This window comes from Struthio camelus, chromosome 18 (assembly GCF_040807025.1).
Source record: "Struthio camelus isolate bStrCam1 chromosome 18, bStrCam1.hap1, whole genome shotgun sequence".
NCBI lineage: Eukaryota > Metazoa > Chordata > Aves > Struthioniformes > Struthionidae > Struthio > Struthio camelus.
In genome coordinates, this window is record NC_090959.1 from 18,761,233 (window position 1) to 18,784,084 (window position 22,852).

General features: G+C 47.7%; 1 protein-coding gene across 3 annotated transcripts in view; it reads right to left on the minus strand.

Moving 5' to 3' along the window:
- NOL4L (nucleolar protein 4 like) overlaps positions 1-22,852 on the minus strand; it is a 67,981-nt gene that overhangs the window by 34,014 nt on the left and 11,115 nt on the right. For 2 of the 3 annotated variants that reach the window (XM_068912522.1, XM_068912523.1), the window contains exons 2-4: positions 15,853-16,008; positions 11,883-11,994; positions 5,997-6,106 (exon numbers count right to left, since the gene is read on the minus strand). In XM_068912522.1, coding sequence (XP_068768623.1) covers positions 5,997-6,106; positions 11,883-11,994; positions 15,853-16,008 — 378 coding nt within the window. Of the gene's footprint in view, positions 1-5,996; positions 6,107-11,882; positions 11,995-15,852; positions 16,009-20,912; positions 20,929-22,852 lie in introns of those variants that run through there. The other variant, XM_068912524.1, reaches the window with a different exon arrangement.

Here is a 22,852-nt window from a genome sequence, read left to right on the forward strand (position 1 = left end):
ATGCCATGAAAATCCAGCCACACACTTCTCACACTTCTCACTGGCAGAACCTACACTCCTCAAAGTGGAGCTGATTTGTTGCTTTCTGAAAGGTAATATGCTTTACATTGTACGAATACAAATCTGAATATCACGCCTATACAGCTCTCCCTGAATCACCAGAGCAGTTAGCACTAGCAACTCGGACAGCACACTTACCTCAAGATAATTAACAGTGAGTGGGTGTGGGGAGTAATTCATAAAATTAGCAAACTTTTCACATTTAGAATCATCTTGTTTCCAAATATTATTAACTGGATATTTTTACCAGGCTTCAATGCAATATCCGTATCTGAGCCTCAGAACTGAATAACCTGTAAGTTTTCACTAATTTAATTGATTTTCTAAAGCAAATTTAGATATTTCAAGGTATCGTTATTTGTAGACAATTACTGACTTTAATTAATCTGACTCTAGCTGTTACATTCTAAAATAAAAAGTGTCTACACACATTGGAGCCATGAAAAAGATGCCTGTTTTTAATTCAAAGCTTTTATTACTCCGGTTAAAGAATGTATCTGCTGGCCAGTATTAAGAGAGGCTAGAAGGCGGCTTATTTAGGGTAAAATGCACTTTTTTTTCCCCCCTAAATTCCTTGCTTTTGGAACTTAAGTGGCTGCTTCCTCTTAAGATTTCTAGGTTTAGATTTGTACCTTTTAACAATACATAACTTGCATCTATCTTTCAGTGTAACTCAGCCTTTCGTCTTATCGTACTATTGATCAGCATTTATCTTAGAATAATATTAAAAAAGAATACTTCTAAAATAACACTTATTTTTTAATGACTGAGTAAATACAGTGCTAAAGGCAGCAAGGGGATAAAAAGCCGGCCTAGAGCCACGCAGCCCAAAGACGGATGCTGGGCTCACTTCCCCATAGTTTTATCATTTATATCTCTTCACTAGGGACTTGAACAGCTACATCCAGCTACCGGATCCTGCACAGCAGCTGCCAGCTCTGCTAGATTTGGTTCTGGCCTTCTGGACTGTATAAATTATAAAGAGGAGACTGAAATCCCACTCTCACTAGTGAACTTTAAGACTCTGAAAATGAAAACCTAGAGTGGCTTCTAGGATCAGACAGGTGTTAGTCAGCAGTCTCATCAGATTTTTAACATTTGTCCCAGGATATTTGCTAGACTGAATCCGCGCTGGTTCCAGGGCTGCTCTGAAGCCCCGGACAAGAGGCACACGGAGCCCGACCGCCGGATCCCTCTGCTCGGCCGCTTGCTTCCCTCCCGCTTCTGCTGCCTCCCTCGTGCCTGTCTGCACACCCAGAATGAGAAAGGAGACGAATCCTAAATGGAAAGGGAGCACCCAGGCTGGCTGGGGAGGATGTATTTTAGCCGTTCTGGTGGCACTGGAGCCCTCTGAGACCCTTAGGTGAGCTAGCACAGGTGGACCAGGGAGCGCTGAAGGAGAAGGACTTAACGTTGCAAAGCAGCCTCCTCGGCCACAGGGACCCCTGAGCTCCCCAACCCTGCAGCTGAGGCTTGATCCCAACCAGGGTTAGACAGGGTCAACCCCCTGTGACATCGATGGGCTCTGAAGCCCCCTCCCGGATTACACCTTTGTTTTGCATAAAATATTTCTTGAAATCAGGTTCCTGTTTTGAAAACTGCTTCACATCCATGCGCTTTCACACATTCCAGTTTTACACTGCAATGAATGGAAGCGTGGAGTGTGTGACGAGTGCAGGACAAGGCCCTGTCCCTCTCCACCATTTATAAGTTGGTGTAGCAAATCCATAGCAACAAGAAAAAAGCGTGTGTTATTTCACATCCAACAGCCGCTCCTGCCACTCGCTGGTTATGTGACCTTCTGTCATCAGTCATTGAAGCAACCTTTGAAAATGTTTCTGTATCATTTAGACCTGATCACTCAGCCCTAGACTGTATGTGCCAAGGTAGCAGCAACATCTCCAGAGCAGAGAGCGAGTTTGGCATTTCAGTGCGGGAATTGGTTCTTTTAAACTCTCCATATTCTACCAGCCACTGTATACGAGGCCTAAATGGAAATCATGCTGAACAGCGTGGCATGAAAAATAAATCCAAGCATGAGTTTGAATAAGACAGAAAAGATTGTCTGGAAAATGACTGCAATAAACTTGAATACCCAATCATTTAAAAATGCTAATATTTATCATTTGAAAATGAGGTGGAAGATTATAGATTAACACCAAATGTCTCCTTAATTATAGATTAACATCAAATGTCTCCTTTTCGTTCCTTTTTGCTGCTAGATTGAAAAGGTCAGAAGTCCAGAGGATACTTTAATGCCTCAGTAGATACCCTGAAATACGGCTAATTCTGCACTAGGTGGAAAGGGTAAGGGGCCTGATTTTTCTCACATATATGAGAATTGGTATAAAATTGGAATGAAAGAAGACTCATACCCTAGAAGCCTCTGCATGTTCTAGTGAACCCAATTTAAGTGACATGGGTCAGAGTCATTTTTAGTCATACCAGAATAAATGTACTGTCTTCAAGAAATACATTGATCTTCACTGATGTGAGAAAATAATTTGACTCTCTTGTCCTCTGACTATCATATAATATGGTGATTTGCTTTCTGAGCTCTGCAAGTTCTGCAGGAATGCTTCATTTTATGAAGAACCATGTAAAAAGCTCTTCACTTTACTGTCCTTTTGTCCCTAAGCACAGATAAAATACTTTCTCTAAGGCTCTTCTGGCTATGCTTCCTTTTGGAGACACTGTTGCTCTAATACTGATGTGCTTAGCAGCACTAATAAATTACAGTTACATGCACATTTTTTTCCTGGATAATGAAGTTAAAAGGCCACTTTGGCACAAATTCATTCATTGTTACTCCAAGTGAAGCAAGTTCTTCCTGCTGCTGCTGTATACAAGTAATTGCTTTTGGCAAAAGCCAAGTAGAGCACACGTCAGTTGCTTAATTTATTTCTATTAACACCATCAAATGTTGGTGTAGTGCAAGGCAGTAAGGTGGCATGGTGGTAAAGCTGAACTAGAAAGGAACCAGTATTTTCTTTTTTTTTTTTAACTGTGATGTATAAAAAAACATGCAATGTATATTTATGTAGTTTAAAAAAATCATCAAAAAAGATGGATGTATTTTCTTCTTGTTTTTACAATAGTAGCAAAACCTGAATTATTTTTGTCTTTGGCAGACTTTTGCGGTTTAAATTTAACCACCTGAAACCACAGCTGCAACGCCCTAACCCTAGAACTATGCATCCTTGCTCCCTTGCTGGGAAGAGGGAGAACAGCAGCCTGTGATTCACAGTCAGTGGTCTCCAAAGACTGCCAGAATTCTCCAGGAAAAAAATAATGGTATCGTGATGTTTCCAGTGTAGGATATGAGGAAAGGAAAAAAAAATAGCAGGGAAACACTTGGTGGAGTGTTGAAGCTTGTTGAAGCTTGTTATTGGTACTATTACACACAATAGGAAACAGAACATGTTTTGAGCTATACTGAACAGACAATTCCTGTCTACATTCCTCTTCTCCTTCGCATAGGCTACAGTGTTAAACAGCTTCAGGTACAGACACAGCTGCTTCAGGAGCTTGGTAGTTGTCTCCTCAAAGGAAGTCAGGGAACGTCCTTGGATCTCAGAACGGATGGCACCTAAGTCGCACTGAATTTTCTCCAAGGGTTCTAACCACCTGTATCCTCTTAAGACTGTCATTACATCCAGATCTGATAGAAAGCTTTCATGCTTCAGAAGTCTGAAGAAGTAGAACTGATCTTTTGTTATTCTGCTCCCAGGAATCTCACTGGAGTTTCAGTAACGCGTTGAAGGGCAAATTTTACTTCTGCCAAATCGTTTTTTCCCTTGGCTGCTACAGCTTGAAAAGCTTAGAAAGCTGCATTGCAACATACCAAAGAGAGATTAGCAAAAGGAAAACTTTAGAGGCAGGGGAAAAAAAATCAAGCAGTTTGATTTATGATCTAAACCAACAACTGCTGGTTGTCTCAGCTGGTCCCCTTTTGTATTCTCATATGACATATGCTTCTATTGCAATCTTAGCTAGCTGCAGGAGCATTCCTGTTAGCAATACATTGCATCTCTCTAGCTAGTGATAGATCCAGTGCAAACCCCGAAAACAAAATTCAGGCTACACACTTCTCAAGTCTCTAAATTACCAAAGCAAACTTCTGAAAACAAGCATCCCTACATATCCAGCTTCAGAACTCAGATTCTGTACTTAAGTCTTCTGGCTTTCAGGGAATTTTTCATGATGAAAATAAAATCAAACTGCAATTTTTCTACCTGTAATTTGGATACAGGAGTTTAATTAAACTTCATTATACACTTCTCTTGAAGCCAAGAAGAACTGACCTAGCAGCAGAAAAGGCATAAGTGGTAAATAAGAAACCTCTCCCAGTGTCTTTTAAGTATGCCTCAAACTTAACTTAGAAGAACATCCTAAATACTGAAAAGGAAGGTTAGCCTTCATGGCCCGCTAAATCCTTAACCTTAGTGAAGAGAAGGTCTATAGTTAATGGTACATACAGCGGTAGGTTTTGTAAACTCAACACTTCTCTGCTAGGAGTTGCACCGAGACCCAGCAAACACTTCACACAGCCAAAGGTAGTCAGAAAATGTTAGCTTTTGATCATATCTAAGCAAAAGTGGCTTTGAAGCAGCAATCAGATACCAGGAAGCACTGTATCCATTTATTCCATGTATCCAGCATTGGGCTATACATTTCCCAACCAAGCTGTTCATTTTCAGAGCCGGTACCTGAGAAAAGTGGATTTGTCTCCATGGAGCTGTCCATAGTTCTACATCAGAACCCACATCTGATTGTAAAACTTTTCAAATCACAGTTTTTCACATCTTAAAATCTATAGTATGACCTATTGTACACAAAGCCTTAAACTCACTCAAGCATCTAACATATACACAAGAAAAAAAGTCCAAAATACATAAGTGTTTCCTTTCAGTTGTCGTTTTGTCCCCAGGCAAGAAAGTTTTACTACTGAAATGACTGATAGTTCTGTATCTCTCTCTTCAGTCGTGACAGCAAACCCACACCTGGCATTTTACACCCTGGTACTGAATTCTCTAACCAGTGTTCCTTCAGGTTGCCACTAGCTTAAAAAAATATATCCATTGGACGCAACTTCACAGTTCAAGCTATCAACAGCGTTTCCCGCCTCTGTACAATGCACATATAGCTTCTATTATTTTTGCAACTAGCAGAAATGTATGAGATCAGATTCAAGTTTCAGTGTGCTGGAAAGAAAATCCAACACTGGATTTTCAGTGCTTATTTGTGGGGAGCAAGTAAAACATACTTTTCTTTTTATAGTCTGTTTCCATGGTGCACAGAGGTTCCCATAAGCTAATTCTGCAGCTGCAGAACTTCAGAAAATTCCGTAGCCTGGGTATAATCATGCAGCAGTCTGCCCCCTCTATTCCCAAATTAAAATCCAGTGGCCTAATAGTGTCACCAAACAACTGAGCCTTCTCCCATCTCGACACAAGAATGGTAGGTGGCTACCGTTGAACTTCATCAAGTTGCCGATCAGTTTAAGAGAACACCTGAGCAACTGAAGCTTGTCTAGGTTTCAGATCACATCTACTAAAGCTCCCAGGCAATTAGGAGGAAGCAAAGAAACAAATTCCTGTATACCATCTTTATTTTTAAAACAATTTCTTAAAAGAGCCATACGTCTAAAGAACATGCAGACAGTTATAAATAATAACTGCATCAACTACATCTCTGCTCCTTTCCATCAGCCTGATTCTGAAGTAGCCCCAGAGTGTTAGAGGTATTCTGCCCTCCTAACTTCCACACCGCAACACTGACTGTACTTGTTTAAAGCCTGACTTGCCTGTACAAACCAGACATTTCCAAAATAATCCTCTGAAAATCAGACGTACCAAACATCAATCACTACCCTTCAGCTCGGGCAGAAACCTGCTTTGCACCTCGCACTGCTCTGTGATGGGACAGTAACTCACCTGTTCCTGTGAATTCATTACCCGCAGCTTCATTTGCTTCAGATAAGTAGAGGTGAGAGGCATGTTGTAGTCAATGATCCCAGAAACCAAAGAGGAAGGTGGTTCACTCTCTGAAGAACAGAAGGAAAACCTTTATTTAGATATGGAGATGTGGAAGCACAAACCTGTGATGTATTATCATAATCATTAAATATATGCATTCAGAAGCACTTAAAATCCCTAAATAGAATTGGTGCCTGCTGAGCTAAGGTTCTTATAAGAACATGACCCCACCAAGAACATAATTACAGAACAGATGTTGTTTTGCAAAAACAACAAAAAAAAAAGCATTGCTGTCACCTATGGAAAAGACTACACATAAAATACAATTTAGTTTACCAAACTGAAGTGTAACTGAGGAAGAAACCAAGTCTTAACAAAGGCCTCAGAAACACTTCTGTGCAAATGGGATTTATGCAGAGGATGATGAACAAGTATATAGTTTCAGCTTGCTTTAGCATTGCGAAGTCTTGCCAATTTTGCTGGGCATTCCCTCAGGTAGGAGTGAAAAGTAAGACAACTTATTGAGTATCTCTATCTGGTGATGAAGATTATTTTTAACACCCTCATTAAAACACAAACTTAATTTTAAAAATCTTTAATTTAAATGGTTCCTGTTGATTCCTCTGGATGCATCATATTGAGCTCCAGAGATCACTCTAGATTCAGACCACTCCTCGAGATCATTTTTGCTAGCCAGACTAGAAGAGTTCCAATAAAGCAAATTCTCAGTGTTTTTTCTAAGTTCTTTATGATTTGTCATCTCTGCCTTCATCACTGTGGAGCTTGCTACTTCTCTATGTAAGACACGAAGGCTCATGCAATGTATTTGGTCAAGAAGAACACTGCCATTTCCCATAGGAAAGATCGCTGGCTAAAAGGAAGATTCTTCGCCTACAGTACAACAGGAGTTTGCAAGTGCGGGGAATTAATCCAACCTTCCAGCACACTGTGAAGGGCTGCATGGCAGTCCAGTGGAAGGTGAGCCTAAGGAGCAATGGAGAGGGAAGAAGGATTTCCAGGAGCTGAAGGTGAACTGAGTGAGGGTGGGCGGTTTTCATTCCTGTCTCTGAATCTCACTGTCTGGCTTGCATTTTCTGGGGTCACTGGTTTCACAGGCACCTTTGACACAGTGCCTTTAAAAAAGAGCCTTCACAAAATGTTTTACAGCATCTTAGAAAAACCCATAACACAAACGTAATGGGCCTGCTTTTCAGAAATGCTGAATATCAAAAAATCCCAGTGAAACTCAGTAGACCTGAAGAACCTTCACACCTCTGAAGATATCAGATCTATCATGTCTCATTAAGAAATAACCTGAACCAAAAACATATTGTCTATAACTGACCTAAACAACAGATAGTTTTTGCGAATCTTCTGCATCAAGAGCCTAGTTAACGCCGGTAGAACTAGAATGTTTATTTTTCCAGGTCCTGCTAATTCATTCCCGGGCATCTGAAGCATTCTTGCATCCGGATACAGAAAAGGGTGGCCAGAGCTACCCAGGCCATTAGCTCAGTCAAATATGAAGGTGCAAAGCTTTTAGGAATCTTGTAAACTTAGGAATCTTGTAAACTAAGTCCTCCCCTCTTTTCTCATGGCTGTATATCACTTCTGTCTGTCTCTATATAATAAGCACACAAAATAACTCATTATTCTACTGTGCAAATACGATATCTTGTGATGAAATAAAGGTTAAAATCCCAGTGCAAGGAGTGCTTCCAACAGCCTCGTTCTGCAGTGAAAGAGGAAGAAGCTCCCATGAACAAAAATTGGCACAACCTTCCCAAATGCGATGAAAAGTAATTCAGCCCATCCTAAAGAAGATCAAATAAATAAATAACTAGCGGGAGATCAGAAGAATTAAGCCACATTAATGAATCAGTGAAACCTTTGACTGCACTGGCGTCTATGCAATAACACAAGTTGATACCCAAGTGGATTTTCTTCCAAAAGACTATTTTCTAACGAGTGACGACAGAAGTTAGAAACTTCCACTTGTTCCAGAGCTTGAGCTGGAAATGACAAACTGCAAGTTTGAAAAGCACTCCACAGTGCTTATTTTACAACTTCTGATCACCAAAGCAAGCCTAGATTGAAAGAAGAGAACGTAGAATATAAAAGGGAAGATCTACTCTACTCTCACAGCAATGAAACCTGCTGTGTCTTGGCTGACCTAGTGGTGTTCATCTCCTGCATGCCCAAGCGCATCTCTGTGCTCAAGGAATCCCTAAGGCCAGCCGTAGGAAAAAAGATCCAAGTGCAGAGTGAGTGTGTACATGTATTGCATGTATGCAGTGAGTGCAATCATTACACAGCCATAACAACCCCCCCAAAATAAGAGGGCTGCATAGACTGTCAGGAAAAAGGATCTTTTTCAAATAACTCCTGCTACTGTCCTGATGCTCTGAATCTGCTTCTGTTATTGTCTTCCGCCTCTCTCTAATCTCATCGCACACTGGGACAGGGATGGAGCTGGGCTAGGTAGCAACCAGTGCTCATCACTCTCTATGTCTTGGTGGGACCTGATCTATACCACAAAGCAAAGTATATGGGGGTGAAGTTAAGAACTTAGATTGAGGAGCTTGAACATCAGAAAGGGCTCCTGGACAGCAAGATCTGTTCAGTTGAAATCCCCCAGGAACGTGATGCAAGCTCTGCCACCTGGAACAATTACAAGCATCTGGACAAAGCACTACAAGTATATGCCAAGAGTAATCCTCTGTAGAAGGAGGGATGAACTGGACGGTCCAAATGATTGTTCTTTCTCTGCCTCACTGTATTCTTTGCAATGCCAGAAATACATATGAGCACTTTTCTTAAATAACTTGTTTGCTTCAGCTAGCCTACCTCTTCTAACATAACTTGTAAGAAGTCACATATAAATACTAGGAGGATTCCTTCATGATCTTTTTACCTCTGTTTTACTGAAATTAAGATGAGCCTTGATTAATTTAGAAATTCAGATAAATTAATAAGATCATTCAATAATAGGGAGTGGAAGAGCTTATGACAGCAATGTCAACAACAGGATGGGATTAATCTTCAGCTGAGTCTCAAAGCTGTTTTCTGGGGTTTTCCAATTTTTTTTTACATGCAGAAAGCTAGGAATCTCTCTCTTAACGATCTTGACGACGTATATAAGGGAAGTGAGTCATCAATGATAAACATTCATTTCTCCAAAGACCTCTGATTCTGGCAAGACAGAACAGCTTGTGTGACCTGTCCAGGTGTCAGTGTCAGAAAGAATATCTGCCTATTATCCCCATATCATCTCTGCTTCTTTGGTTGAGGATGAATGAAAATTCAGCTGTTGTGGCTTTTAACTAGCAATCCATGCCACTTAAGATGGAAGTGCAGCCTCCTTCCCGACACCCAGAAAAGTGGCAGGGAAGAGAATGAAAACCTTTGTTTTAAAGGGCCTTGGGGACTCCACAGGAATAATCCACATCCTACATAGCAAAAGGAGGCTACTGTAATATTTACTTCATTTTTAAAAAATTAACTATATCACATGCCCCATGTGTTGGAAATATAGATGAAACACTCAGGCAGAATGGTTTAAAATAAAACAGTTTCAATCCTAATTCCATGCTTGTGTCATTCTGCTAGAATTAGTCCTAATTTAATAACGGTGTAAAGAGATCACAGTGAAGTCCAATGTTGTTCAAAGTTTCCCATGAGCAAGATAATTTGCTTTTATGAATTATGTTGGTGCCCTGCAGGGTTTGATGTCAGATATGTTTAATTAGGGATTTTTCTGATCACAAATGAAGTGTGTTGAGATTTGTTTAATGGACAAGAGAAGTAGGAACAGACAAGAATGATTCACATTTTTTCGTCCTACTGAGTTATACTTTACCTACAGAGGTTCGCATGTATGTGTGCATGTGCATACACCTACGTACTTTTTATATGGCCCCAACATTTTTAGGTGATTTGCTCCAGATAAATTCCTGTATATGTATTAGTGAAATTAGACACTCTTTCCCAGTAAAAGTTACCTTAGCTAATCAACATAATGCATTTGCATAGGTACTTAGTCACTACTTATGTACTATTCAGAGCAGAAAGATATTTTTGTCTTTCCATTCCTAGTGGGTAAGAAGTAGGACTTCTTACGTGTAAGATTTTTCTCTCCTGTTTAGTTTATTTTTAAGAGAATTGGTAAGGAGGAAAGCTTTATGAAAAAAATTTTGTTACACTCTGCTCAGGACAGCCAGACCTCAGCTCTGATTGTGATTTCCACGGCTGGGACTGCTCTGGGGAGAATATTCAGCACCTCGTGTTTTATGAGCTGCATCAGAGCGCAGGCGGGGGCAATGTTTCCGGGGAGGCATGGCAGACTCAGGGGACCGCGGGCAGGAGGGGAGTCCCTGAAGGAACAATAACCTTTTTCATTAAATGCCTCCTGAAATGGGACTCCACCACCCCTGTGAGCTCCGAGGTGGATGACTATTAGTGCCAGGCGTTAGCAAAGCGCTGTGTTTCGGGTCGAGCCAAAAGGCGACAACCTTGTAGGTCTGACTCTCATCCTGTTGCCTTCCTACCCGCTGAATCGACTGTCACATCCACAATACTAAGAATGTCGCTCGTGACAGATGTGGCGCAGTCAGTGTAAGGGTCAGTTTTGCTCCCAGTGAGGCCAAAGGCCAAAATTTCTCTTGACCTAATTTGAAAGAGGGATTGGGCCCTTAACAGGCAGAATGGGAAAGTGCTGCAGTAATGGAGCTCAGGCTAATAAATGTCACATACGATTATTTGAGAGAGTTTCTAAAAAATATACCAAGCACAAAGCATTCCAGGAACTAGCTATGGATAACTGGCACACATAATCCACTTAAATGAAACCTCTAGGCTGTCCACAGGTCTGCTCCTAGTAGTAAACAGTTGAAAATCGGTACTTAATAGTAGAAATTTCCTGTTCTTGGGCCCTTTGTTCTACTTCTCTGCTTGATAATTCTGCTTTTCTGCTGTAACAGTTTTGAAATATTCTAACTTTCTGCAGTTTGTTTATATACTTTAAAGAAGCAGAAAGAAGTGTTGTTGAGGGAAACTTCTCTGAGTCAGTTTGATGCTTTGTACTTGATAATGAAAATAAGTTTGCAATTCAGAAAAAAAAAAGAGCATTAACTTTAACCATTTACTCTAGCAGAAAACTTGGTCCCATCTTATGAGCTGTTGATATCTTTAACCCCTAGGAGCTGCAGATCAGTTCAGTTTACAAAAGAACCATAATGAGCTAAATACCACAGTTGCCATGATAATTGGTTGTATACATAGACATAATATAGCTTTGATTACCTCAACACTTTCTGTTATCCAAAATAGGATCATGTCATGCATGTCTATTAATTACTGAAAATTACTTCTTTATCAGCAGCTTGAGTTATTCAGACATATTCAGTTTCTTTCATCACCAAATTCACAGTTTAAAGGAAAAACTTCAGGTCACATTTTCCCCAAAATGTAAGGTTCCACCCACATATAATTATGAGTTGATTGCAGACATATCTGCAATATTTTGGACCCAAGCTTTGTTATGTTGCACTGCGGAAGGTGCACCCAGGAGTGATACTGTCTACTCAGAAACAAAATTAAACTCATCAGCCCATTTCCATTCTCTGAGCTGAGAAAACAGGCTGCTTAAACAGTGATGAATAAATCAAAGTTTAAAAAAATCTTTCAGCTTTGCTACAGAAGTGCATTAAAACTAACAGCGGTTAGGAAAACCATTTGGTAAAGACATATCTCATTAAAGGGACAGTATCCTGTTAGCTCTCCAGGGCTATCGCTCTGATATGAAATGCTTAGTCAGCTCTGCTAGGAGAATTCATATGCCTTTACCTTTGGGCTCCAGTCCGTTGGAGTTGAAATGCATCCTCTTCTGGCACTCGGTGCAGCTCATCAGGAACCTGGTCACAGCTTCTCTTGGAAGAAAAGCATAGGTTTCTGCAATCTGGGGAAACAATGAAATGGCTGTATACCCTGGGTAAGAGAGAATGCCTAACAGAGAACCAGGCAGGTGCACAGGAGACCAGAGGCACAGTCCCACTTCACCTTGCGCAGCGTAGGAAAGACCATTAATAACTTCCAACAAAGCACCCCACTCCTTTTAGGCCTGTGCACTGGATCCCTTTCTCTGGAGGACTGCTGGTGGGGGGATGTTTTTTGGAGGGTGACTGGCATGTCACAGAGGCACAGAGAACCAAACGAAAAGTGTGAGACCTCTCAACTTCCCATGTAGGCACTGCTTCCCAGAAATTCCTTTCTGTTCCTCCAAGGAAGTCTGAGAACAGCGAAGCTATGGATGTGTACGACTCAAATGAGAAAGTAAGGTCTCTTCATTCTGTTTTCACTGTTAATTACCATCACACCAATAACCTGAAGAATCCATTAATCTTTTTTAAGGGCAGGCCCTTCTTCCCACGATGGCAATCAATTATTGCTAATAATACTTTGCACTTCTGTGACATATTTCACCTAGGAAATTGTAAACATTTTTACAAATAGTAATGAATTAAGTATCCCTGAACCTCTGTGAGATAGGCAAGTGTTATTTGTATTTTACAGATGAGGAAAACCTAAGGATAATTTTTTAAAACTTAGATGCCTAAACTAAAGCACTATATCCAGACCTAAGTATCCGAATAATGTGCCTGGCTATCATGAAGTCCTATTATTCTGATTAATCCCTGTCAGCAGCAACTGCATAGCACTTCTGGAAACCAAGTCTATATTATTTGAAGAAGGGAAGAGGCAATTTTAATGTAAAGATTTTTTTAAAGCCATAGGGGACCATCAAATCATTTAGTCTGACCTTCTGTATAGCACAAGTCAGGGAACTTCACCCAGGTTCTCCTGCAGCCCAGTGGCTCGTGGTTTGCCTAAAACATCTTCCAGGAAGACATCTGGTCTTAATTGGAAGACATTAAGAGGTGGAGCGTCCACCTCTTATTTTGGGAGTTGGTTCCTATGGTTAATCACCCATCCTGTTTGGCCTAAGTGACTTGTCCTAGCTCAACGGTTCCCAAATCAAGGGCCATGACCCCAATAGGGGTCACAGCACTTACAAGTGGGGTCATAAAGCAGACAGAAATTCAATTGTTTGTGCCAGTCTTCAGGGTTGCGAGCCCAGCAGAAGTGGGGCTCATAACTGGAAGCAGTGCTGCAACCAGAAACCCTTGAGAGCAACTGCCTAGTGGTTAGGGCAGAACCAGAAAGGCAGCCCAGAAAGCCCTGCTCCCCTCTCCTCTGACCAGTGGACATTCTCCCGCCATCTGCCACTTTATTTTGTTAAAAAAAAAAAAAATATATATATATATATATATACACATATATACACCCATATATAAAAATTCCAAGCATTTTTCTATCCCACAAGAAAGGCAGAAGACTGAAGTTCAAGCTTGTTAAAAAGAACTAAAAAAATGTTGTAGAAGTCTGATGGGGCAAAGGGCAGAGGGCTTGCTTTGATAATGGCTAAAACAGAGCTCTGTGAGCTAGTTATTATGGAAGGGAGAGACGTTTATCTCCACTGAGCGGCAGCATAACCCCAGTTTTACATGAGTGCTAATGTCAGATGGGTAGAAAGTTCAGACAGGGACCTTGTCCCAGCAATTCAAATGGAGGATGCAGTGCCTGGTCCTCATGGGATTTTCCTTCTATTTAGACACAGCCCCATCTAGCTCTGTTGTGACTTAGTGGCTGCCCAGCTCAGTCTTTGCCTCTCAAGGCATCTGTGAGATATTTATCCATGCTCAAGCATTAGGCATGCCCCACAGAAGCACTGAAATTCAAGGGCCTGAAAACTGCTGGCAGCAAACATGATGCTCTGGGGTGTGCAGAGAACTGCTTCTTAGCATTGCCTGCAGGACTGAGACCAGCTTCCCTGTCTCTTGTGCTCTAGCAGGCCCACAGTGTCTGCTACAAATGTTCAGCTAATTTTAGTGATACAGTTGTTATTTCTCAGCTGATTTGATGCTCTGCAGAGCAGACAGCTTCCTTGATGAGTTATCTCCCATCCAAATTCCCTTTCTGATTGCCTCCCTCTGGAGGTCATGGACAAGGGCAAACTCTCCAGTGCCTCTCTAATCAGAAATGGTGGAGAAAGAGAGAGAGAGAGAGAGAGAAAAAACAGCAGGGGACACTGAATCTTCTGGAGTTGACCATCCAGCAGAATCCCTTTGTGCACTAAGGCCATGCTCACCCGGAGCAGTGTGCGCTATGCAGTATTTCACCTTCCAGACCTGGCTGCAAATGTGTTCCAGGGAGATGGGGCATGCGAGAGGACAGAGAGTCAGCGTCCTGCCAGGTCAGAAGGGGATACACATTGCTAATGTGATGATCTCAGCTCAAGAGGGAGTCTGAGGGGTGGAGCATGAAGCTATCTGACTGCTGTTAGCAGGCCTGGGAAAACAGACGGATCCAGCCTGCTCCCCTGAGGCTGTGCAGTGCACAGATTAGTACTCCAGAGAGCTGAATTGAAGGAATTAGGGGAGGGTCAGAGTGGTCTGCTGGGGAAATGAGCGGAAAGTTTTGAATTGTGGTCATGCTGGTGGAGCTGCCCTCCCTAATTATAAAGAGGTCACCTGCCTCTGGCCAGGGAGAATCAGTGTGTGCAATAAGCTGCTGGTCCTGTGCTGTGCTGCAGGGGCATGAGTTGAGCGCACACAGCTCAGCGTGGTGACACGAGATGTGTACAGAGAGCTCTGCTCCCCAGCGGGGACGCCAGTGCGTGCAGGGGGCTGCAGGGCGCCAGGCTGCACCTCGGGCACTCAATCAGCGTGCAGAGCCTGTGGCCGGGTCCAGGGACACAAGCGCAGAGCAGACTCCACCCCTGGAGGGACTCAGGCAGCACACCAAGCCCTGCAGAATCTCAGGCATCATTGCAGAGACCAGGGCAGCCTGCACAGACCTCCCAGAGATGATGTATACACCAGAGACACAAGCTGCCAGCCAGCCACTTCTGTCTCTAAGCGACCCGGTCCTTAGGGCTGTGGGATTCAAGGGAGTAGCTTCGTTTTGGATAGTAAATTCAGCTCTTCTTATAAAAGCAGAGCCCAAATATTTGCATCAAAGTGCTATGCAGAGTCAGGAGAAACTGCAAGCTCCCTGGAGAAGCACACTTCAAGCTAAATTATTCCTGACCTAACTAGAGTGGTTTCAGGATGGATAGAGCTGGTTCTCAGCATCCACGTAGCACCTGGCAAGACTTAGCTCTGCTACTGCCTCCATTTTGTAGATGAGGAAACTGAGCCATGGGCTGTTGAGATTAGCTACCCAGAGCTGCACAGCAGGTCAGAGCTGGGGAAGAGTGGCAGGGCTCTGCCCGTGCCTCAGTCCCTGTTTCTGGCTACTCCTGCTCTTCAAGGATCAGGCGAGACATTTCCCTCTGGCTGGGGACGACAGGGAGGCAGATGGCATAGAGCAGAGCGCACGAGGGACCGGGTACACATCCCCTCTCACATCAGTAATACTGAGCATCTCTCTTTTTTCCCCAGACATGTACAGTTGCCTTTGCAGGATTCATTTGGTCTTTCCTAAGTAGCCATACTGTTGTACTGCTGCTGCGACCTTGTTTCCTGTCTCCCGAGCGCAGCTGCTGTGCCTTTAAACAACTCTTTTCTCACGCCTCCTCACACGGGCAAGCAGGCTTTCATGTGCGTTCAGCCTCTCCTCCCCGAGCGGCACCGCCGTCTACCTGTGCGTCCTCCCAGGAAGCCCACTGCCAGTCGCCAGGGCTCCCAGCCTGGAGGCCTCTTCCCTTCGCGCCCCATGCCCTTGCTGTCTGGGGAGTACAAAGAAGGAGTCTCACCGCTCGGTAGGTTTTCTTCTGCCCAGCATGTTTGGGTGCTTTGCCTGGCTCCGATGAGCTCTCCACATGCATTGAGTATATGATGTCAAAGAAATCTTCCACCACAGCAACGCGTTTCAGAGAGATGCCCTCAGGCTCCGACAGTCCATCTGCCCCCTACAACAGTGCAGGCAAGTTGAGTTAGTATCAGCGCTGGGTGACAGGGGTGATGAGAGCGGCCTGGGGCTAGTGTGGTTGGAGGGGGCACAGTCGCAGTGTTCCAGCCCTCAACTGCCTGGAGCACATAGGATGTGGGGGGTGAATTAAACAGTGCTCCAGGGAGGCTCCTGCTGTAGCCAGGGCAGTGGCGGCTGCTGCTGTTCTGCTGCTAAAGCTGCCAGTGAAATTGGGCCAGGAACAAAAACAAGGGAAGAGTGGAGTTTTAACCAATTGAGAAATTCAATTTTCGTAATTTGGAATGATCTCACTAGGACGGGAATAAGCAGAGGAAACTCTCGGGCCTGCACACGCTATTAAACCGTCCTGGGAACCCCGGAGACGAGCGTGTGCGTGTGTGGGGCACACTAGCCGGATGCAGTCCCCACAGACTCAGAGCAATTAGCAGGGCAAGAATTTACAGTAATGCCAAGCTAAGGCCCTAAAGGAACAAGACGGAATGGCTCTCCTTCCCTGCACTGACCTTTCCAAGGCGCCCTCCCGCTCGCGTGCACGCCGAGCAGCCGAGCACGAGCAGCGGCGGCACGGCTCTTTGTGTTGGGATGTGCTGGAGAGCAGGAGGCTCTAATTCTGCCACGCAGCAGTGGTGACAGACTGGTGGGAGTGGGAAGTGTGGTGAGGAGCGTTCCTCCTATCTGACTGGCAGGAATGGTGTCAGCTCACACTGGCAGGGCATGCCAAGAGAAGAGGAGGCATCTTTTGGTACCCGGCAGCTGCTAATGTCACTCCTGCACCGAGCACCCGAACAGGGAGCGCTAATGGGAGAGAGGCACTGTCTCGGCTAGAGGCAGCGGGCTGCCAAGGGCCAGGTTTCTGAGGAGGTCGCTTAGCCCGTTCCTTGAAAAAATGCCATTGTTGCATGGACAGGTGTATATATAAATATATAAATAAATAAAGACATATATATATATATATATATACACATGGCCCATCCCTTCAAGGCCTACTTTCCAAAAAGATCTGCATGCATTCAGTCCTGTTTGCACACACAATGCTGCTGGGTGGCAACCCACACATCTAAACGACCTACAAACTATCTTTTTTATGTGCTTTTACACATCTGTGAATGCAGGCAGAGCTCTGCACGCAAAGTAAATACCCAATGTCCTAAACTGTGTTGTTGCTATTGTTATTGGCAGTTGGGCCACGTATATACTCATATTCTCTATAGATGGAATAAATGCTGTTCTTCAGTTACCAGTCCAGGGACTCTCAAAAATCAGTCACTTAGAGGGATGGCCTCCCGCTAAAGACCACACAGTGTATTGGGAAGCAGTGTTTTGATGTAAAACACTGCCTATTAAAGATGGCTCCTTACCCCAGTTTCAGAATAGAGACTGTCTGTGCTGGGAGGCTGGCTGCAGCGGGACGGATAGGTGTGCGTACCCGGGACGCAGGCACTGAGGCAAACCACTCTCTCCTCCCTAGGGAGCCCTGAGCCATATACAAAGGTGGCTGCAACAAAGAGAGTATGGAGCAAGAACACACGAGGCATCATGGCAGTGATGAGGTGGTGGCTGGCGGCCGGGAAACTTTGCCTGAGGGAATGTTCTTGAGGAATATAGATCTAATTTCTTCTGTCATTGTTTGGGGAGTTTCACTTTAATCCAGGGCATGGGTATTCCCCTGCCAAGGAGGAGTGGGCATTAGGAGGCTTCCTACTGACCAATAATCCTCAGAGCAGGCTTGAAATGAGGATAATTACGGAAACAAGACAAAGGAAAATGCATCACGAGAAAAGCACAGCCAGATGCAACAAGCAAAGCCCTCAAAATTAGGCTTATAACCAACGCCATATGCAAACCACTATTTCCAGGGCTATCCCTACCTACTCAGTAATACCCTCATCCTTGCATTGCCAGTGGTTTCCCATCCCATTTCTTCCTTGCTTCTAGAATGACTGCAGCTGAGGTGGTAGCCGCCGGGACTGCGCATCGCTATGGCCTCTCTGCTCGTTCCGCACTGGCTTCTTCTCCAACCCCTCTGGCTGCGGAGGGCAGGAGCTGCCCCTCGACGGCCCACTCTCTGCAGCGACCGTCCCCTAGCTCCTCGCAGGCGCCCCGTCCCTGCCAGGCTCGGCCTCCCCTCCCTGGGAGAACTACTTAGCTCTGGGCAGCAGGGCAGATACAAGCAGTAGCAAAGTCACTGGATATAAGAAGCTGTATCAAGTCTGCGCTTCTAGGATTAGGGAGGTATATAACTGGCAATAGAACCAAATATTGACCTAGGATTTAAGAGGACATATGCGCGATAGACCACCTCTCAGAAGACCTCCGCCCCTCTCTCCTCCCTCCACGCCCAGGGTTGCTCACAAGTATTCAAGGCATGAGTCAGAGCCCGTAGTATCACAGAATGGCTTAAAAACCATTAGGTTTAAAAGGCAATAACAATTCAGTCGGGAAGAAGAAGGATGAGAATAAGGGATGCTTTCTACTCCCTTCTGGTGCTGGGGGGGGCGGGCTGGAAGTCGTCTGCCCCCAAAGGGTGTAAAATGTTTTAGGAGCGAAAGTCAGCCTCGAAATAAACGTTTGGAAAGCAGGCGCCGTTTTAGCTTGCTTGGGAGAGGCTGCCATCTCCTTACAGGCATTCGGTCTTGTCTTTCTCCACGCTTGCCCGTCGCTGGTCTGCCTGTCTCCCTCCCCTTTCTCGCCCTGTCTCCTCCTTTCTGTCCCCAGCTTGTCCTGCATCCATCTGCCCTGCAGCTCTCGCTCCCTTTCCTCTCCCTTCTCCCAACCACTCCCAGCTTCCCAGCTATCTTTAGCCTTCTCCTGCTCCTCTTGGCCTCTTTTTCTCCACGTTTCCCGTTAGGTCTCTTTCTTTGTTTTTCTCAATCTCCTCCTATCCCACAGGGCTTTGCTTGCCTCCCCCTCACACTTCTCCAGCCCCTTCAGCGCCCGCGACCTCCCTGCCAGCCTCCTGCAGCCGTCACCTCCCAGCCCGCGCGCGGCCCAAACCCCTCGCTCCGTCTTGCATCTCCTCTGCCCTCCACCTCCCCCTGCACCATCCCGCGTTCCTTGCCGTCCTTCTCCGGCCCCTCTGCAGCCCCTCGGCTCCCGTCCCCTGACCGTCTCCCCCGGAGCCCCCCTACTGCAGATCGCTGCCGCTTTCTGCTTTGGGGCAATGCGGCTCTCTTTCTAGCAGAAAAGGAGAGGAGGTGGCTGCCCTGAGCGGGGGTAATGTCACGGCCACGCGCCACGCGTACAAGGGGGTGGCCAGCCTGGCTGAGGACAGCACAGCTCGTGGCGAGCAATCGGCAGCGACAGCCATCTGGGGCACGGGAAAGCGCACGAGCGTGACGCCAGGCATCCCGGGATGAGGCGAAATCGCAGAAAACGCCATTGCAAGATTCAGAATCAAATCCTGGGCTTGGCAGCGGTCTCCCTTCGCGCTGCAGCCCTGCCCTGACATCTTTGTTCTCCCGAGCGTTCACCGCCTCGCTGTCCTCTCTGCAGGCCCAGGGCTTGCTATTCCTGCGCCGCTCTCGTCTCCGGGGACACGTCCCTCCGCTGTCCCCCCGGGGCGCGCGCTCCCCCGGCGCGCCGTGCAGCGGCCATGGCCGCCTTCCCCCGCACGGGGCCCGCGGGGGCTCTGCCTCCCCTCTCCCTTCTCTCGGCACGGCCGCGCCGTCGCCGTCACTGTGCTTCCCGGGGCCTGCGTGCATCCCCCGGCGCCCGTCCGCCGGGGCACCTGGTGGGGCGCCCGGACCGCTCCCACCCCTGCGGCCGGGCCTGGCCCGCTTCCTCCCTCAGGGAGCCGGGGCATTTCCCGGGCCCGGCGAGGGAGGAGAAGGGCTGGGAAGCGCCGGGAAGCGCCGGGAAGCGCCGGGAAGGGAAGGGAAGGGAAGGGAAGGGAAGGGAAGGGAAGGGAAGGGAAGGGAAGGGAAGGGAAGGGAAGGGAAGGGAAGGGAAGGGGGAGGCACGGCTCCCTGCCCGCACCGGGCCGGGGCAGCGGGGCCAGGCAACCACCTGCCCCACATGGTGCTGGCAGCCGGGCCCCGGGGCCGGCAGCAACGCGGCGAGCCGAGCCGAGCCGCGTCGTGCCCGGGCCGTGCCCTGCTCTAATAACCACATCATGTCTCCTTCGTCTCTGCCCCCGCCGCCCACCCTCGGCGCGCAGCCCGGCGGCGGCTGCCAGGGCCCGGTGCCTGGGCCGCCCGGGCGGGCCGGGCGCCGGCCCTCGTCCCCGGCCGCGAGCGTTAATGGCTGTTGACAGAATACAGAGGCTGCCTCGGTGACATCTGCTGAGCTGGCGGCGTGCGGCGGGCGATGACCCGGCCTCCCCTCGGCAACGAGGCGGCGGGGGAAAGACAAGGGCCCTCCCGCCCCTTCTCCCCGCCGGCGCCCCGGCCTCCCCCCGCGACCCTCCCCAGGCCCGGGTTTAAAAGCCCTGCTGGAACCACCAGCGCCTCTTCGTCAGGCAGGTAATGAGGGTAACCATGGTAACCCGGCAGAGGAAGTGTATTCTGCAGGAGACGTTAATCCGCGCTCCCTCGAGCTGGGACAGCCTGACTTTTCATTCTCACACAGTAATTAGATACCAGCTGTCAGTGCAGGGGGAGGCCGGGGTGGCGCGGGCGGCGGGGGGGCCCCGGCGCGGGACAGGCCGGCACCCCGCGCATCTGCCCCCCGGGCCGGGGCCGCCCGGCGGGAGGGGGCTGCGGCGGCCGGCCCCGGCCCCGCGCACCTGCCGGCGGCGCCACGGGCCCTCGCTCCCGGCCTGCTCGAGGCTGCGGGGCAGGCGCAGGCCCCCGGCCGCCCCGCTGGCTCCCCGCGCCCTCGGTCACCCGGGCTGTGAGAAACATCGAAAGCCGGGGTTGGTGGGGGGGGTTTCCTCACGCTTGGTACCTGCCCGGTCGGAGGGCGAAAGCCTTCGGGCTCCCATCCCGCGCGCCGGCTCCCAGCCGGGCTCTCCGCCTCCTAACCCGGGGCTGGCGGCTCTCGCCACGGCCCCGGGAGCTGCCGGCCCCCCGCCTGCTCCGTGAACGCTCGCGTTTTCGGAGGGGGCGACGGGGGCCGGGGAGGAGGGGGCGACGGGGAAGGAGCGGGGTGGAAGGCAGCGCTGCCGGCTTCCCCGCGCCCGGCCGCGGACACAACGCGCCGCCGGCCCTCGCGCCGCCAGCCGATACCCGTCCAATTCAGCTTCCTGTGAATAAAAAGCCACTTCCTGCCTGATAATGGCACAACTCTGCTTTCTGTGCGTGGAGCAGACCCTCTGCCCTCGCCTGTTTTCGCACTTCCCACATGAAAGCTCTCGCCTCCGTATCTCTCCGCCGCAGCGTCTTCTCCCCTGCTCAGCACGGAGCGCTTCAAACTCCGCTTCCCGCCGCCGCCGTCACCCTCGGCCCTGGGAGCCCCAGGCGGGGGGTTGGGGCCGGCCGCAGCGGCTCTCGCTCGAGGTCGCCTCCCTCGCGCACCGGAGACACCCCGCGCCTTTCCCTCCGAAAGCAGCCGCCGGCTGCTGCCCGCCTTCCCCGGCACGTTGACGCCCGGGGCACCCGGTGCCCTGGCGCGACTCGCCGGTGCCGGCGGCTGCCCACTGCCTCCGCCTGGAGCCATGGAGGGCTCCCCCAGGCCAGGCCGGCAGCGGCGGCGCGCCCCGCCGCCCTCGGCGGCTCTGCGGCTGCGGGCGGAGAGGGGCTGTCACATCCCCGGTGTGAGCGCAGTGAGCTCGAGATGATGCTTGATCAGAAGTCTGCTTCTCTTTTAGGTGCGTTTCTGGTTTCCGGCAAGTTGTGTTTGCTTCTAACGAAATCTGTTTATTCTTTAGGGAAAATTATCGCTCTCGAACTGGGAACGAGCATGCATGGAAAACCCCGGGGTGCCTACCGAGGACGGAACCTGCAACAGAGAGCACCGATCCCAGGGCTGCCGTACCCGAGGAGAAAAGCTCCCATCAGGTGCTTCAGTGCCTCAGAGCTCAGCCGACGGCAGCGTCCCGCGTGCATCCCGCGCCTGGAGCGCAGCGCAACGGTAAATACAGCAGCGCGTGCGACGCGCACGAGCCCACCTCTACAATTATTTCTTCTACACGGTCTTCAATACTGAATCAGGCGTTTTATTTCAATATGGACTCTTACAACTTTCAATCAAGAAACTGTTCTTGGTAGTTCTCATCTCTGGGAAGTCAGGCCTTGATTGGCTTCTATATTTAGACTTCTCCAGGGCTTTAGGAAGTTCACTCCTCATGGTATTTAGGTGTAGGATGAAAGCAGCTTTTGCGGGGGATATGTTAAACCACAGCAGGCTCCCTCTGCTAATGCTGCTAGGAGAAAGAAGAGCTAGATTCCTAGAACTTCGCTCTTCCTTCTTGTCCCTAGCGCCACGGGCACGCCACGTGCTTTAGAAACAGGCATGGATGAAAAAGGCTAGAATGAGAACAATAACAGCTATATGACTGCTAATAAAGAGAACCCATCAGAAAAATGTGTGAAATGCTCTACTTTATAGATTTTGCTCTCTTTTCCTCCTTTCTCCTGAAAATATTTTCCTGGGAAAATCTTCAGATCATTTTCAGAGCTAGTTGGAAAATGGGGGGGGGTGGAAAAGATTGCTAAAGCGTTAATGATTTTTCCTCTCTATCTGCTAAGCATCTATATGTTATTTTGCACAAACCACCAAGCAAACATGAAGCCCGATCCTGCACTTACAGCTACAGTCCTACTTACTGCAATAAAAACAGCACTGGATCAACTAATCAACTGATCTTCGCTACAGCCCCAGGAGAATTCATTCCCCCAGGGGAAACCAAGGCAGAAAGAATAAGCAATTTTCCCAAAGCTACACGC